The following is a 17,137-nucleotide window of genomic DNA, read 5'->3' as shown; positions in this document are numbered from 1 at the left end:
TCGAAACTATTACAGCCTCATCTGTATAACGTGCCACTGCGTAGTATCAAATTTTGAAATCAATATAATTTCCGCAGTAAATGTAGACTCAGCTGAAAAGCTGGAAACACTATCATGTATCAGTATAGGGGCTTCCCACAGATGGTCAAGATGTCTCGCTTGTTTCAGTTAATGGCATAAAAATTACGCTACAGCCACGGTCTACAAATTGCGAACTGCTAGTGCGGAAGGCATATATTGTAAAATTTGCGCGAATATTTGATATTAATTCGGTATTTGGCATTTTTCGCGCGCACCTAAAAATAACTCGTAGAGTAAATGTTTTGCTCGGGAACTGTTACAGTCAAACCAAACTTGATGTGTTTCTACACCATGTAAGTGTTCCACTGCACATAGTACCATAACGTACCATCTGCATTCTTACTACAGGTATTTTACCTGACGTAAGTATTGACGTGGGTTTTTCACTCGTATCAAGTAGTCGGTCAGTTTCTTTTTGAATCATAGTATCGCGACTGCCAGTGATCTGCGCAGAAAGGTTTTCTGATACGAGTTCTTCCTGCATTTCTCCAGTTGAACGAATGATTTTGAGAGGACTTTCACTAACAATACTGTACAGTCAAACCTTGTTAGACTGAAACACGATACATCAAGATCCGCGATACAATGAAATAGTTTACATTTACCATCAGGCCGCCACAAGTGCCGTGAGCCCCGCGTGTAACGATAGCGGTGATTATTACTAATTTAATTGTTACGGGAGGGATATCGCTGCTGGAGGGCTGACCTCGCTCAGCGCCATCCTACGGAAGTCGCTCGCTGCGCATTATCCCGCAAGCGACGCGACGAAAGTGGGTGAAAATATCTTGTTAGCTCCGATTGTTTTTATTTGCAGTTGTAGACACGTTCAACTGTGTCGAGGCGGGCGACGTATTGAGCAGGCATTCCCTGCTCCACGATAAAATTCTTGAGAACGTCATCAGCATGAAGCGTGCTTACACGTGCATTTTCAACTTTTTCGGGCGCACGCTCTCGGATCATTTTGCGCTTTGTACTTGCGCTGTCACCAGCTGCTGCTTTTTGCGGTTTCTTCTCCGTCCTTAAGATTGTTGACACCGTGAACTGCGATAGGCCGTACTTTTGCAAGATGGGACGGCATCCTTGTTCCACAGTGATGATCGTTAACTTAACATCCAAGTCTATCACTTTCCCCAACCAACAAGCCCAACTCCACATTTTGAGTACTATCACTTTCCGTTTCTTCGACTGGGTCGCCATCGTTGACTGAGATACCGATAATGCGTCAAGGCAGGAAGCAGGAGCAGAAATGACGGCGGACTGACGAGGTTCCGAAGGGAACCTTGAATTCCCGTGCGAGGCTTCCATACCGAAAGTGTGCGACGAAAAAGGGTACATCCTCCTGGCATTACGTTCCCGCAGTGACCTACAATTCGCAAAGGGTACAATGCGAGAGAGTACGCTGCAACAGTTGGTCCATGAGAAAGCACCATTCTTCATAGTGGCAATGTATATTTTGATGCTAACAGAAAAAAAAAAACGATCGTTCTACGGGGTATATCGTTGCACCAGGGATCTTTGTGTGCAGGTTTTACTGTAACAATGTGTCGTAACCACTGCTAGAATGAAAGAGATTTAAGCCTCTACTTGTGGTGCTTGTACGTGCGGTGATTTCTCATCGGCACGTAACCAATCTGGCTAGCATTGCCAGCGACAATGTACCCGGAAATAGAGAGACTGCCTAGCCGTGGAGTACAGTTTTCGGCACGAGTGATGTGGCCATGCCTGTTCATACATTGTACAGAAGGTTTTTCCGGTGTGGACCTTAAAACATTGTATAATTATATTATGGAGATTTTCCCGCATATACACGCTCACGTTGCTCTTGAAATTTTGTCAATTTGGGTACAACAAAAGATGCTTGGAAAATGTTGGTACATGTTGCTTTCTCTTGCACAGGGAGCAGATGTGGGAGTGTACCTTCCCACATCATTGGTGCCAACGGCCAGCGATGAACCTCAGTACAAGTGCACGTGCGGTTTCTCCGCCGTGGTCAACAGACACCATGCCCACCGGACAGGTCTCTTCTATGAAGATGAAGTTGATATTACTGGGATTCCTTATGAGGCACCCGCACGTCCAAAGCTCCTCAACAGGCCAACAGTGCTGCCTCCGGCTGCTCTGCACGCCTTAAAGGTCTCGCCTCTTCTCCTATTAGTTTCTGGAAGATGAAAATACTCTGGGCCAGAAGAAAGAACAATTGGGACAACACCCTCAGATCCAATGTACCATATTTGCTCAATTCTAATTGGCCCCGTAATGCGCATGCTTACGTGACACCCGAAAGTTTAGAAACCAGTGCCGATTCGACTGCTTCAGTAACGCACGCGCATTTCCAGCTCCATGGGATATGCAACAACGCTGGATTCTGTTGTTGGTCCCCGCACCATCAGCTTCGCTTCGTAGTGAAACTGCTTTTATTTCTTGACTTATGACCCGCGATGTCCGAAGGCGCAGAGCTGAGTGGCATATCAACTAGTCTGCTACCTTTCTTGTTCTTCTGTGTGTACTAACGCATATAAGCGCTCTTGTGCAACATCGAAAGTAGTAAGATAATTGGAGTAGATCCATACGTAAGCTGTATCGGCGTATTTCTGTGGCGACCTGCTGCATGTGCCGCCGGGTGTGTCTGCGGATAATTTTGGGTTTATGGACACACGGTGCTATAAGCAATGTTTACCTCCCCCACATTGCTACTGTCCTTGGCCGGGATCGGGGCCGGGATCTTGAGCTCAGCAAACCAACATGTTACCAACTGAGCTACTGAGATCGATGTCAAAAGTAGAGCATGTTCAACACCAGCGTGAAGTGTGCTCACCGCTGCCATAGCTCGGCAGCCAAACGTCGTTGCACGCACATTCTCTTCCCACATGGAAGAAAACCACGTGCATGAAGCGCATTTGAAACTTGTAAATTGTAAACGCAGCAACAAAAACAAAAAAACTTGATTATGTGATGGTCGCAATGAAGTGGTGTTTATGTCTGTGTGGCTAGCCAACTTTCACCAAGCTCCTAATCTTGTTCTATGGACTTCTGTTTTTGTTTGTAACAAGCATGTGATCGTGAGCAGATATTTTGAGTGAAAAAAGTGTGTGTTAGAATCGTGCAAATACGGTAATGTCGTCGACTAATTTTTCAAATTCTAGCGATAAAAAGAAATAATGAATCGACAGTCCAAATTTATAGCCAAACGCCTCGCATTCTTTCTCTCGTTTTAAGAGTCTTCTTTTTGAAAGTAACCAAAGAAGCTTCAAATGCTGTCAGCTTTGCCATGGACAAACGCAAAAAGAGGCTAACAGCTAACTTTTGCGATTCTTGAGCAAGTCTACGACCTACTCATACGTCCATACATACTTCTCTTGACTTTTATAGGTGGAAGAAGCCAGCCTCCTGGAATATGTACAGACTCAGTGTTCCGGCATGTCCATCTCGGCATGTTCACTATTGCACAAGGCCTTAGACCAAGGCGCAGAGCGCCTGGCTGCTCTGCCCCCCGTGGGGCTCACATCGAGTGGGGCGTGTGCCCCGAGGGGAACGGCTCTGTTACCTGCTTTGGATGGTTGTGAGGTGGCAGCATCTGCCTTGGAAGCGTCCCTCTCTCGTGGTCCTCACGATCCTCCACACCGACCGTCTGAGGAATTGCTCAGAGCGTCGTGTCTACACCAATGGCCCTACTTACAGGTAAGTGTGCTCTCCTCGATGGAGCAGCATATGAGTGGTGCTTGTCGTGAAACCTCCATTCACATTATGCGTCCAGGCGAGGTGTCCGTCGAGCAGCGCGGTGGCCGTGGGACTCCTGCGGACACTGCAGCCCCTGCTGCAAGATGCGGTGCACAAAAAGCGCAATCAGGGTCTTTGGGAGGTGACCTACCGGGTGGCAGGTCCCCTGACGTGGCGGCAGTTTCACCGTCTGGCCGGTCGAGGAACGGAGGACCAGTGTGAACCCCAGCCTATTCCTTCTCTCCTGGTTGGATATGACCGGGATTGGTTGGCCCTCTCACCATTTGCTCTCCAGTACTGGGTCAGTTGCATTTTGTGCCAGTAAATGGGTTGGGTGCAGGTTTTGTGCAACAAGAAACCATGTAGCAGCGCCAGGATGTCTGTACAGTGTTGTTGTGCAGGATATGTGCTGGTACCCCACCTATCTATTGCTGTGTATGTTTATGTAAGATACATTCATATCTGAGTGTGTACTAGGCAGAGGTATGCCCTCACTTGTGACTGCTGCTCACTCATGCTCACTCACTCCGTGCACATTCATGCTCGGCTCATCCACCATATTGGGCATGAATGAGCATTCTCATGAGTGAATTTTGCTCATGCTCATAGTCTCGTTTGCTCACTCATGTTCACTCACTTCCTGCTAAGCTTTCCTTTTGCTCACTCATGCTCAGCTCATTTGCCACATCGAGCGTGAGTGAGTTTTGCCGAAGCGTGGTTTCCAGAGAAGTCTCTGTCATGCATATAGGGCCTGAGGTTTTTGAGTTTCACCCGTTTATTCCGCAAATCTCCACCTCGAATTGAGGCTCGCCATTTTCGGGTTAAACTCGATTAATACCCGCGAAATGGCAATTTGGGACGAAGGGAAAAACAAAAATCTCTGAATCCAGTGCCACTTGTTGATGAAGTCTGCAGTCTGCAACTATGCAAGAATGTTTCAAGCGGTTTTGAGAGCGGCTGTTGAAATTGGCACAACCAACGAACGACGGCATGAGTCTCTGGTTGCTGGTAAACGCGGAGGCGTGGAAACCGAAAGTAGCGAGTAGGGATTACTTTGACACTCGTAGCAAAGAATGAATGAAATGGGACGTCAAAACAAGTCTGCTGAGGACTGGGCTGCGGATATCCGGACTTTGAAGTACTAGTGAGGCACCAAAAGAGTAGATCTGGCGCGCCTTCAACTCCTTCGACTTCATCTGCCGTAGCGGCAACCGTGTTGCTTTGTTGCAAGTACTGCACTAATTGAAATCACTGGAACCAGACAGAAAGCCGTACGACCGCTTCCAAGAACACGTTGCGTCCCAAAGGCACCTAAAGCTGAAGTCAGGTGCGGGAAAGGCTAGCAGTGACAGCAGCTCACGCTGATGAACACCAGAGAGAACGCGAGAAGCAGGAACAGTGTGTAATCCACGACTTTGTCGAAATAACAAAATCCATGTAGGTCCAGCATGAATGGTGAACTATTACAGATCCACACCATGTTTTTGGTGAACGAGGACATTAGGTAAAAACGTTAGAGGTAGAAGGGCTAGGGCGCAGCCAAGCTAGTACATATGGCAACGGAATGGTAGCCCTAGACAGGGAAAAGGGGATGAAGAAGAAATGAAAATTTCGAATACTGAAAAATAGGTTGCGAATAGCATTTGAATAGTGTGAGATATTGGTTTGATATTCGAAATTGGAATTTGTGTTCCAAATAAAATGTGTACTGAAAGTGTCCATTCCTTGCACATGTAGGACAAGCTCCTCTTAGAACCATACTCTCCATCACGGGATGTGGCATACGTGGTGGTTCTTCCCGACAGCGAAATGGCTGTCTCCAGTGTGAAGACTTTCTTTCAAGAGCTGAGCGCCACCTATCAGGCACTCAATCTTGGCCGCCACTGTCCACTCTCCCGGGGGGGACTCCTCCGTGATGGAATGCTTCGCGTGGGGCGGTGCACGGCGGAGGAAGAGAACGCTGCTCCTTTGGACGACTGGTTTGCATCTCTGGGGGAGAATCCTGTCGCAAATGGGCTGAGGATGTACGCGAGGGCCTGCCAACAGCAGCTAGGTGAGATGATTTTTTTTTTGTTTATTCCAGACATTGTTTCCTCACATACAAAGGGCAAACCTGCGTTAACTCAGAGTCTTAAAAATCGGAAGGGAATTCGAGATGAGAAGGGTTTCAAGATATGCAAAATTCAAAAATTTTAAATGTTATACATTTCAGTAAATTTACTTTTGCAACAGAATCGCAATTACATAAAATAACACTTGAAAAATCTGAAAAGAAGAAGGAAAAAAAGGATCTCGAAGGAGACGAGACAACTTCATGGTGCCAGAACTAACGAGAGCTGGTTTAATGACACGTGATCGGGCCGAAGGCTCTGCAGCTCGCGCCAGGTCAAGAAGATAATGGTGACGATGGCGTTGGGCCACTACAATCTCAAACCTTTGAAAACTTTTGTTCCAGCGTCAATGCTTTGCACTGCCTGGGCTGTGCCATCTTCATAATCGTAGGTCCCAAGAAACAATAGGGAAATTAAATGGCATTTGACACTAGGCATAAGGCGCTCTTCCTGTCCGAGCTCTGATCGTGCGTGTCCTCGGATGACGTTTACATTACAGACTCTAGATGAAGTGAGTACTCCGAAATGACATGGAGAAGAAACTTTTGAAGGTACGACACAACCGCACAACAAGCATGGAGAACGCGAAAGTAGTGATGTCGATAGCGATAGCACGGAAGCAGTTGGGAACAATTCGGGCGCTGCTCACTCAACAACTAATCCTGTTTCTTGCCTATACCCCTTATTTCTACAAATCCTATTCCAAATCTTTTTAAAATGAATATTGCTGAAGTACTATTCATTCATAACGTACGGGGAATTTCTGGTTTTGGAGTGTCCCGTGTGGTAACTGGTGCCGAACACATGCTGGTGTGAAGACGTTGCGATTGTTGATATATGTTGATATATCACGCTGGCGTGTTGAACACGTGGTGCTGAATGCTTTCAGTGTCGCCTGTTTTGCACACAGTCTACCATTGGAAGCCTGCTGCATTTTGGTTAGGTATGAGACTCGTATGTGCTCTAGGAATATTGAATATTCGAAAGCCACAAATAGGAAATTCTAAAATAAGAAATCGAATTCGAATATCAAAATATTGGAAAAGTGGAGTATTCGTGCGGCCCTACTAAATAAATGAATGCCTCGTAGGTCCCCATCTGGCTACACAAACGCTAGACAGGGGCCTCCTTGACCCTCCTCCGAGCTCTAAAAGCCAGGACAAGGGCCCTGCAGCATCTCCCAGGCCACCTGCAACACCCGAAGGGGGCAGCCAAGATGGGGCTCCCACACCCAAGCTGGAATCTGGTAAAAAACATTTCCAAAGGTGCAAGTTTTAAAATGTCATCTGTCTCATTTGTCATCTGACATTGCAGACTCCTCGCAAGAAACCATCTCAACACCCTCTAGCGGAGGAACGAACAACCAGTGTGGGTCACAAGCGAGTGGAAGCAACTGCAACAACGTGTCAGCGCCCCCCACACACTCAGCTCCTTCGAGCACGACTTTGTTGGGAGCAGATGAGAGTGAGGAGGAAGGACCTCCCCCTGTACTGGTTGTGTATCTCGTGGAACCGTTTACGACGGGCTCATCTGACCCCCAAATGCTGCGGTTGGCGGCTGCAGGACTGCACCGCTGCTTCACCCAGATTCAGCGCTGTCTGCCACAACATCTACAGAGCAATACCCATACACAGGTATAGCTTCTTTTCCCAAAATATTGTTTGGGAGAGAATAAGCTTGCCAGTTTGCTGCTGGAACGAAGGAGACTAGCTTCTCAGACAAGAGACACAAGCCAACGGGACACTTTTTTAAATATTATTCGCCGATATTTGTCAACACATTGTCGAAAAGTTTACACACTGCTCAGTACAGAGACAAAGTTTAGTAAGATACTGGACTTTGGGTTTATATCCACACATTCCTCCGATATGTTAGTATTTACAACTGGACACAAACAATGCCTTATGTATCCTTTCTGAGTGAAGCTCAGTGCCTCCAGGTCAGTGATGGGAAACACTTCAAGTACCAAATATATGCAAGTTATGCTTACAGGATGTGTGCAGAAAAAGTGCTGGTCTCTGAACGAAGGAGACTAGCTTCTCAGACAAGAGGCGCAAGCCAACAGGAGCTAAGCACCCTTTTTAGAAATTATTTGCAGATATTTTCAGAGTTTTGTGTTTGCATTGCCAATTGGGCATGAGTACTTGAAGAGAAAGTACTGAAGAAAAGAATTGAAGTATTCAAGTACGGTACAAAGTACACAAATGGAAATGTTCTTCAAGTGAAGTACAAGTACTGAGAAATATATATAGAGGGTGTGTGCAGGAAAAATAGCCCCACATTTACGTACATAGCGCGCTCCCTGCTTACCGTATGAACTTCCGGTGGTGCAGGATGACACATTTATGCAATTATGTACTACAACAGGCACTAGCCAATTTTCAGGTACATATTTCGCCCATCACTGGTAGCTTAGAAGAGCAACACAACATGCACAACACTGTTGACAGCTGCGTAGCTTTCCACGATTAACCTCTTTTCTGTGAAATAGTCCTGAGAGCATTATACCGTGTTACTTTGTAGGTTGTGACATTGGACTGGATACTGCGCCAGGGAAAAGGTGCGGACCGCAGTCGAAGGCACGAGCAGCTGCGAGCACTGGCATTATCTGTGTTTTACCAGTGCACCAGGCTGCTATTGCACCAATCCAACGTGAAATCCCTCACTGGATTTGGACCTGCGGCTGCTCAGGATGAATTCCTCAAGAACAAACCTGTTAGTCAACTTTTTGTGCCTATCATTTTTTTAGGGCTTTATACCGCAACATTTTTAAAAGATAAATTTAAACTAAATAAGGTAAAACTATTGCGGGAGAGATAAGAATAAACGATAGGTTACTTTAAAGTCATTGGTGTTTGCTGCATTGCACGAGTAGTTCGAGTCGCTTATAAGAGCCCCGTATCTCTGTCATTTATGTCACGCGCAGTTCTCACCTCGAAAAGTGGTCACCCATTATTGATGGATAAGGTGAATGTCCAGATATAACCAAGTTGTACCAGCAGCCATTGAGTGAAATTATGGTTCGCTTTTGTCCATTGGAAGTTTGGGGAAACGGCCAAAATAATTTGTAAAATGTCCTCTTGGATGGCATATACCGTACTTACTTGTGTGTGGGACGTGGATTTTTTACCCAGAAACATTGCGGCATTCAGGGGGTGCATTCAGTGTGGAGAAAAACTGGAACCCAGTACTTAAGGTACACTTAACTCCCATTTCATTCCTATATCTCCACGAATTTTCATCGACTGTCGCGATTCTCCCACAGCAAATCGTCTTCCATTCCATCAAGTGTGGACCAAGTACTTGATGTTGGGAGGTTATCATGTCCCGTGCCTGAACAATTTACCCACAAACTGTTTGTATCGACAGCCATGTCACCTTCCCAGCTTTTGTCAGTTAATATGTGGGGAACAAAAAAGTAGCGGTATGTGGGGGTGCGTCTAGTATGTGAGTAAATATGGTAAATAATTTATGATGACCTCCAAAAAATGCTCTTGCCCACAGAATGCTCCCCTGAAAGTGTGGAGCCCCCCATTTGTGCTGGCCCCTCACAAGGATAAGCAGACGGAGCTTGGTGAAATGTTTGGGGACCGTATGGAAAAGAGTGGAATCCTATTCTGTGCCTACTGTCTGACCGAGGACCAGCGTTGGCTCCTGGCTTCCGTGTCCAACGACCGTGGAGACCTCCTCCACAATTGCACCATAAATGTTGAGATTCCAAACCGGTGAGTGCGAGGCTTTGTCACTGGGAATTACTATGTACGATAAAATATAAGTAGAGTTTGGGGTTTTCCAAATTTATATTTGGGCATATTCGGAGAGTGTTTTTCAGAGTTTATTACTTCCCGAGAATTCTGAGTCATTTAGCTCCCGAGTTAATATCTAAAATTCGGAGAAAAAGCAGTTGCTGTGAAACGACGTACTCACAAAAGTAACTAAAACCTCCGTTTACCGCTATGTCGCAGAGCTTGCAACGACATCTGTGCCACGATTGCCCGGTGATGTGAACATCTCTAAACTGGCGTATGTTTTCCGAATGAATCCAGAACCCCCTAAATAAAAGACTGTAGTGAGGATACAAGATGTTGACAACAATATCAATATCAGTTATCTCAGGTTTCATCCATTTCACCTAGCACAGGCTTTTCATTGACACATATTATGTAAACATTTTTTGATTTCATCAATCTGCATTCCTCCAGTCCAATAACTATAACATCTAAATTCTTTGTTCATTGTTCTTCACATCATAGTTTGAGCCTTATGTTATAGGGTTAAACCAGGTGAAACCCATTTTGACTGAACTTGACAAACTGCATATATTCAGTCACCAATACAGGAGCATGCCAAGCAATGTGCATTCAGCATCTCATGTTCATCTAAAATGCTCCTGAAATACAACCACGAGGGTCTAATCATAGTTCATTTTGTGTCTTAAAACAGTTACAAAATTGTGACAAAATTGCTGATGAAGGACTAAGCGGGGGAGTTGATACAACTGACACGAAAATTAGGCATCTCATGTTAGGGTTGTTGCAATAGGTATGAATGAGCCTTAGTAGATGTGCTGAATGTGGGAGACTGAATTGCACTGCATCCCTGACCGGAAATCAGGAGGGTCTAGGTTAGAATACTGGCACCAACACCTTTGCACTGTTTATACAGGACATTGATCTAATAGAGACTTTTCTATGCTCAGAACTCGGCGCAAGAAAGCATCAGCACGACGCGTGGGCCTTCACAAGCTTCTGGAATGGGTTCTGGAAGTTGCATCAAGTGGTAGCCATCCATGGCGATTGGTTGTGGGCCGTGTAGGCCGTGTGGGCCATGGCGAACTGCGCGAGTGGGCCGCGCTCCTTGGACGTCGCTCGTTGTTGCGATATTCCAGGCGACTGAGGGAGCTGTGTAATCAGTGTGGTGCTACGGGTGGTGCAGTGAGTAGTGGAGCTGCAGCAGCGCCCCCTGCAGCGGGTCCCTGCGTGCTCTCTGCGTGCCTCGTGTCACTGGAGCCCGACGGAGCTCTCCGTCTCTTCCATGACTGTTACACACCAGATGAACGTTTCAGCTCTGCCTGCCACTCGTGTGACCTGAGCACTCCGCAAGATGCCTCTGCCACGCACATCTTGGTCTTTCCGACGTCCGCTACGACTCAGGTGAGCACATTCTCGCTCGTGAAAGCGGAGAATGTTGGCTTAAAACGAACGAGTAATAGAGCTCTCCTGAGCAGTTAAACTGTTCTTCTGGGACCTATGATCTGTTAGATGCCACGCTCAGTGCATGACCAAACGTGAGTTTGGAGAAAATATTAGGACTGTGCAGAGAGAAAAAATGTCAAATACGAATCGAATATTTTACTTCGAGTATCGCGTAGAACAAATACGACATATAATGACTAATGGCAGGTCTGTCAGCTATCTTTCGCGTCAAAGCTGCTGTTCTCTCATGTGACAGCAGCACCTTTGGCTTTATAGTATATGTGACGCTTTATTCGATTCAATTAAAAACGCAATGCACAAACACCACGATAGGGGTCCAATAGCATAGCTAGTTAAGGACACCCGTAACAATATGATAAATGTGATGGCTGGGAGACCTCCCATCATGTTCACAACTATCTCTTTTAAGATACTAGGGTGTAGTTCAATATGGTTGTGCAACAGAGATGTGGTACTTTGCTGGTGTTTGGAGAATTTGATGGCAAGCATTACACTCCGCCGTCACCGGCGATTTGCGCATTAAATACTGTGAACTAGCAGACAGTTGCGTGTTGCCACTCAGACTTGTCTGTGAATTATCCGGGGACAAGGTCGCTTTCTAATGATCAGTGCAGTTCCAATAGTGAGAATAATGATGAGGGCAAGCAATAGACGAAGTCGCCGATCTCAAAAGGTGTTGAGCCTCACGTGGTACTGGCAGTTACATTGTCCTTGGAAAGGCTTTCCACACAAAGCTGCGTCAATTTAGAGCTAATTAAAATAATTTTGCGCTCTCGACAAATGTGCATGTTCAGCAGTGTATGTACTTGTACCGTTCTACTTCGTTGACACGATCCCAACCGGCGATTTCACAATAAATTTTAAATGTATGTCGCGAAAAATGTATAGCGATCGGATTTTGCGTTCCCATCAATACCGCTATAAACGGGCTCGACTGTACCGACTTGTTCTAAAGCCACAAGTATCGAATTGTCCAATCAAATCAAACCTAATACGCGTACTGAAAATTTTCTAAACGAGATTCATATTCAACATATGGAATATTCACGCACCCCTAGTAAATACGGTAATGCGTATAGGTCACAAATGAATCTTTTCCTTCTGGATGCAGTCTTCGCAGGCAACTTTTCAGCAGGACCACATTGACCCTCTTGGGGACGACGACGAGATCTTCAAGTCCCTCACGGAAGACATTGCCGTGGGCAATGACTTCAACGACATCCTGAACTGGACGGACAGTCCCGAAGCCCCTTGCTCTCCAACGAGGCGGTCTTCACCACCTGGGTCACCCGTCTTGGGTGGTGGTGGAGGAGGAAGGCAGTCCCCGTTTCACCAGTCGGGCGCACTCAGGGTACGTTAGACAGGCCTATAGCCTATATTTCTTTACTATATACTCCCATAATGTTTCTCATAGGGTAATGGCGGAATGGGCGTGGACTCGCAGGAAGAGCCTATGCAACTTCTACAACAGCCCTTAGCTTTAGGCTATTACGTGTCTACAGCCAAGGCGGGACTTTTGCCACGGTGGTTCTGGGCTTCTTGCGCTCACCTAAGAGACTCCACTCCAGTCTTCCTCAAGGTATATGTTGTTCCCTGATTAGAGGTTTCCTCCTTTACTGGCAAAAAGTGTTATTACAGGGGCAGTGTAATGGCTTAAAAAACATTGGCTATAGAATGGTGGTGTCATTCCTGCAACAGTTTCGTATAAACAAAATGTGTGATTAGACAAGCCACAAGTTGCCTGTCGAAGCTGCGTTTGTTTTGGAAACTGCCATTCGCATCGAGTTATTGTACACGTTCGGCCTCCTTTAACACTTACTCAAACGATATTGCTTTTTTCTAAAAGTGCAGTTGTCAGTGCATCCTAGAGGGTCGCAGCACTGGGTTCTTCGCTGTTATCATTGGATTGATTCTGCGCTTCGGTGCACCCAAGAATATTAATGACATCTCGATCCATAATCACAGTGTGGTTGCCATCTTGCCGAATAACGTTGATATACTCCAGTACGGTAGATTGACTTTTTGTATTAGTGAACGGAGCTCGTCGAGCAAACAGCTCTCATCAGGCAGTGGATGAGCTGTGAATAGCCAACTGAAGCACCTCTATGAATGGATTGTTGTTCTTTCAAATTGGAACACTGCTTGAAGTGCTAGTTCCTATCCTTGGAGGCTTGGGCTGATATGTGGCCTTCATACTAGGAAGCCATGGAACACGACTGGACAGTAGTACATGAAACAAAAAGAGGTTGTCCTTGGTCCTTGATGGATTGTAACATAAGAGCAGCACCTGTACATAGACGACTGCCATAGTTGAATCCCCCTTGAGGCCTCCACACAGTATAAGTGAAGGCAGTTTGTCGAAATTATCACCCTGAAACTGAAGATCCCTCTGTTTTTATGCAGAGTGCTCTCCTGCTCCACTGCCCTACTGTTCATCAGAATCATGACGACATCTTGCACAGCAATCCTCATCTGCGAAACTATCATCCCCTTGACTCCAACTTAACCACTGACGTGCTCAGGTTAGTGTGAAACATGGAATATGCAAAGTACCTACGAATGACCCCCCTCTGACCCCCTTTTTTGCAGGTACGTCCTCGAGGGGTACAACACTCTCTCGTGGCTGGCCTTAAATCCTCACACTCACGATCGTCAGTCCTGCTTGCCACTGCATATGCAGAACCTCATGAAACTCTATCATGCCGTGGAAACCTTCCTTTAGGGTCATCCTTCCTGGCAGTCCATCGCTGAGGAACATTAATGGCATTTGGTAAATGAGCTTTTCCGTGTCGGTGCCATTACTCTCGTGGGAAAAAGATGGTGCACTGATCATGAAAACGAGGAGCAGCTCTGAAGAAGTATGCACAAAGGGTAGTTAATGGTGCTGCGAGTGATGAATCCTGGGTGTGACTCAAGAGGTGTGTACAGATCTGCTTTTATGGGGGAAAGATTGAATGGGTGATGGTGTGGAAACCATGACGGTCACTGCTGTTGCACTCTCGAAAAAGGAGATTGGAGCCATTACTCTAGAGGAGCCAGAACAAATGTTGTCTGCGAGTGTGACGCACTGCCAGTTGTGTTCGTAGTTTGGGTCCTGCCCAATCGGTTGCCACGGTCACATTGACAGACTTCGCTGCAAGGTGGGTGGTATGCTGCTGGAGTGGCAGTCGAGGGTGTCATTCCAAATTTGGGAGTGGCATGGGGGGGAAGTTTTGTGATGCCATTCAAATTTTATTCTCCGGAGGCATTTCTTCTTTTAACAAATTTCATTTTACCCCAACGCAAATGGCGATCGTTTTACGAGACGTGGGAGACGTGTCTTGGAGCCCCTAAATTTGTTTTCTTTCGCTTTTAGTGTTCTTACAGTGCTGCTGATTTTAACGCTATGTTTTCTCATGAAGAGAGGCGGTAGAGTGGGCTTCCATTAATTTGAGCTCGACGGCCCTGGCGGAATGATTCAGTGTAGATGGCTTTTGCTTTAGAATCAATTATATGATCTGTAGAAATGTGAGGGTGCTTTTTTAAAACTTTTTGTAACAAGTATGGGGCTAACTAAGCGGAGCATCGAAGCCTCACGGGTGCAGTAATTGTGAGAAGGTAGTTTCCCCCAAGGCCTGTATCTTATTGAACCAATCAATCCAGCACGATCATGTTTGCAGTCACTCGGGGGTTCCTTGACTAATCAGTTTTTGAACTACTATTCGTAATTGAAATTTGTGGAACAGTTTGTTCTGCGAAGCAATCCCGGAACAAAAAAAAAACTCCTTGTTTTAAGGACAATGCGCACTAAAAAGGAAAATTTAAAAACACCGTGGGTTGGCAATATCCCCCTCCCCCCCAGCTTGCATCTAGAACAGGCGTGCTCTCACTTTGGAGAACCATTTTATAACTCTCTGCGATTTATGCAAATACAGCCACAGAGATCACCATTACAAACATTGTTTCAATACCATGATGCTTCGAAAAGCATTGGCAACACTGAGGCAGTACAGAGAATCTTTGGGGGCAGCTCATTATGCTTTTGCATTACCGAAGGAAATGTTTCATCTTTCAATATCTAAGAAATATATTCTTTTCTTAAAAAGCATGAACCGTGCAGTGGATAGGTATCGCAGTTGCAAATTTAATACGTTTATGCAGCTTTGCACGTGAGTTTCTCCCAGGCACGTGTAATGGCTGAGGGAAGGTTCGAAGGTTGGGGGATCTTTTGAGGGGTTCAAAATGGCAAAATCCTGCAGAGAAGTTAATCTGTTCCACAAATTCTAGATAATCTTAGTTGTGATTCCCTTTGTGTGTAAATTGTTTATAGCTTACAAGTTTGCACTAATCTATCTGCAGAGACGTCGCAAAATAGTTGTTATGAAACACACGTCAACCTCCCATTGACACTTTCCTGGTTTTTCTCGATAGTGCGGGAGTCTCTCTTGATGATCCACACAGGGAATAGTGTGCAATCTTTCACTTCCTCAAGTATGTCCCACTGTTGCTATTTGTATAGCACTACAATAATAGACAGCACAATTACTGTTGCTTATGAAGGTTTTTGTAAGTTCATTGTTGCAAAATTGTCCCCTCCTGGGTTGCGGCCCCCACCCAATATATTCCACTTCACATCGAGGGTTCGAAATTCTGGGAATTTATGCAGCCTTAGGATAACCTTTGTCGTTTTATTATGTAGGCAAACATTGTGGCAGCGCCTCCTGATATTTTGCTATGTGGACAACTTACATCCTAAAAATTCTCTGGAATTTATTTTTATCTGTCGGCCCCCTGGTGTTCCCAATGCTTTTATGTGACACACAGAAAGGACGGCATTTGACATATCACGAGTAATCCACAGACTACGTGACAACGAGGCGCAGCTTCTCAAAATCTGGCACCCAAGCGTATATCTATATTGTGTACATATGTTATATAAACGCGTGTTTGGACTGAAACACTTTAAGCTCCCCAGCACAAGAGATCCTGTAAATATGTGTCGGCATTGGTTGCCATGGTGATGGAGATGATCCAACGTTGTGTGTTTTTCATTCATACTCTCTAATTTAAGGAAAAGGGGGCAAATGTAATGATATGTGGCAAGCCTCTGTCAAGGCAGAGGGGTGAATGTATTTTTGTGTCCTTTATTTATTTTCCTGTACATAGATTGTTCTTTTAATGGGGCCTAGAATCAGCACAGCAGGTAAAACACAAAGTGCACGTTTTTTGGTATCGATTTTTCTGCAGAAATTTGTTAGAGAGGCAACCTTAGCTACTTAGCTTGTTATATATGAACATATATATATATAAATATATATATATATACAACTACAGTGGTACATAATATTATGAAAAAGTATATATATATACATATGTATGTGAAAAGACTGTAGTAGGATATATATGTATATATGTATGGAATTCACTTCTCTGGTGTGAACATATGATGACGGGTGGTTTGAAGGAACTGTTGTATAGATACTGTGTACAGCCTTAGCTCATTTGAGACCCCTTTTTACATGGCCCAATCATTGTGCTGTGCAATGTCTTGATTGTACACTTTTATGAGACATGTTGATTAAATCCTTGTATCTAAGCAACGTGTGGTCCTCTACAGCAGCGGTTCCCAACCGGGGTTCCGCAAAACCTTGAGAGCGCTCAACAGTGTTCGACATCTAATCGTTGACTGGCATCAAGGTTGCCGGATGTTGCGAGTGACACTCGTCATAGAGGGTAGAGTATAAATATGCTGCAACCATAGCCATACTCAGGTTTTAGAAAGTGTGGACACGCATGCATATACATTTTTACGTGGGATGATTAAAAACTTTCCGTTTTGCCAGTGATGAAAGCCATGTACCCTGAAAATATGCGCTATGTCGCTGGGTGTCCCGGTGAATTCACTAGCTACCTATCTCATCTACGCCATGTACAGGTAGTTCTTTGTTGTGCTGTTCATAGACTTCAAGAACGGCGCTCACAGGCTGCATGATTCCCTTATTTTTATTGAGCACCAGGGAGATGAAGGGGAAA

The 17,137-nt window shown here is 45.4% G+C and overlaps 1 protein-coding gene across 1 annotated transcript in view; it reads left to right on the top strand.

Annotated features, from left to right (window-relative positions):
• LOC135370025 (mediator of RNA polymerase II transcription subunit 13-like) overlaps positions 1-16,700 on the top strand; it is a 41,183-nt gene extending 24,483 nt beyond the window's left edge. The window contains exons 17-29 of the mRNA XM_064603692.1: positions 1,978-2,214; positions 3,451-3,759; positions 3,836-4,099; positions 5,536-5,851; positions 7,000-7,155; positions 7,224-7,543; positions 8,433-8,624; positions 9,414-9,634; positions 10,609-11,062; positions 12,237-12,476; positions 12,540-12,704; positions 13,529-13,647; positions 13,715-16,700. Coding sequence (XP_064459762.1) covers positions 1,978-2,214; positions 3,451-3,759; positions 3,836-4,099; positions 5,536-5,851; positions 7,000-7,155; positions 7,224-7,543; positions 8,433-8,624; positions 9,414-9,634; positions 10,609-11,062; positions 12,237-12,476; positions 12,540-12,704; positions 13,529-13,647; positions 13,715-13,847 — 3,126 coding nt within the window. The 3' untranslated portion in view covers positions 13,848-16,700. The remainder of the gene's footprint in view (positions 1-1,977; positions 2,215-3,450; positions 3,760-3,835; positions 4,100-5,535; positions 5,852-6,999; positions 7,156-7,223; positions 7,544-8,432; positions 8,625-9,413; positions 9,635-10,608; positions 11,063-12,236; positions 12,477-12,539; positions 12,705-13,528; positions 13,648-13,714) is intronic.
• The last annotated feature ends 437 nt before the right edge of the window (positions 16,701-17,137 follow it).

Source organism: Ornithodoros turicata, chromosome 10 (assembly GCF_037126465.1).
Source record: "Ornithodoros turicata isolate Travis chromosome 10, ASM3712646v1, whole genome shotgun sequence".
Classification (NCBI taxonomy): domain Eukaryota; kingdom Metazoa; phylum Arthropoda; class Arachnida; order Ixodida; family Argasidae; genus Ornithodoros; species Ornithodoros turicata.
This window is presented reverse-complemented; position numbering and strand designations above follow the sequence as displayed.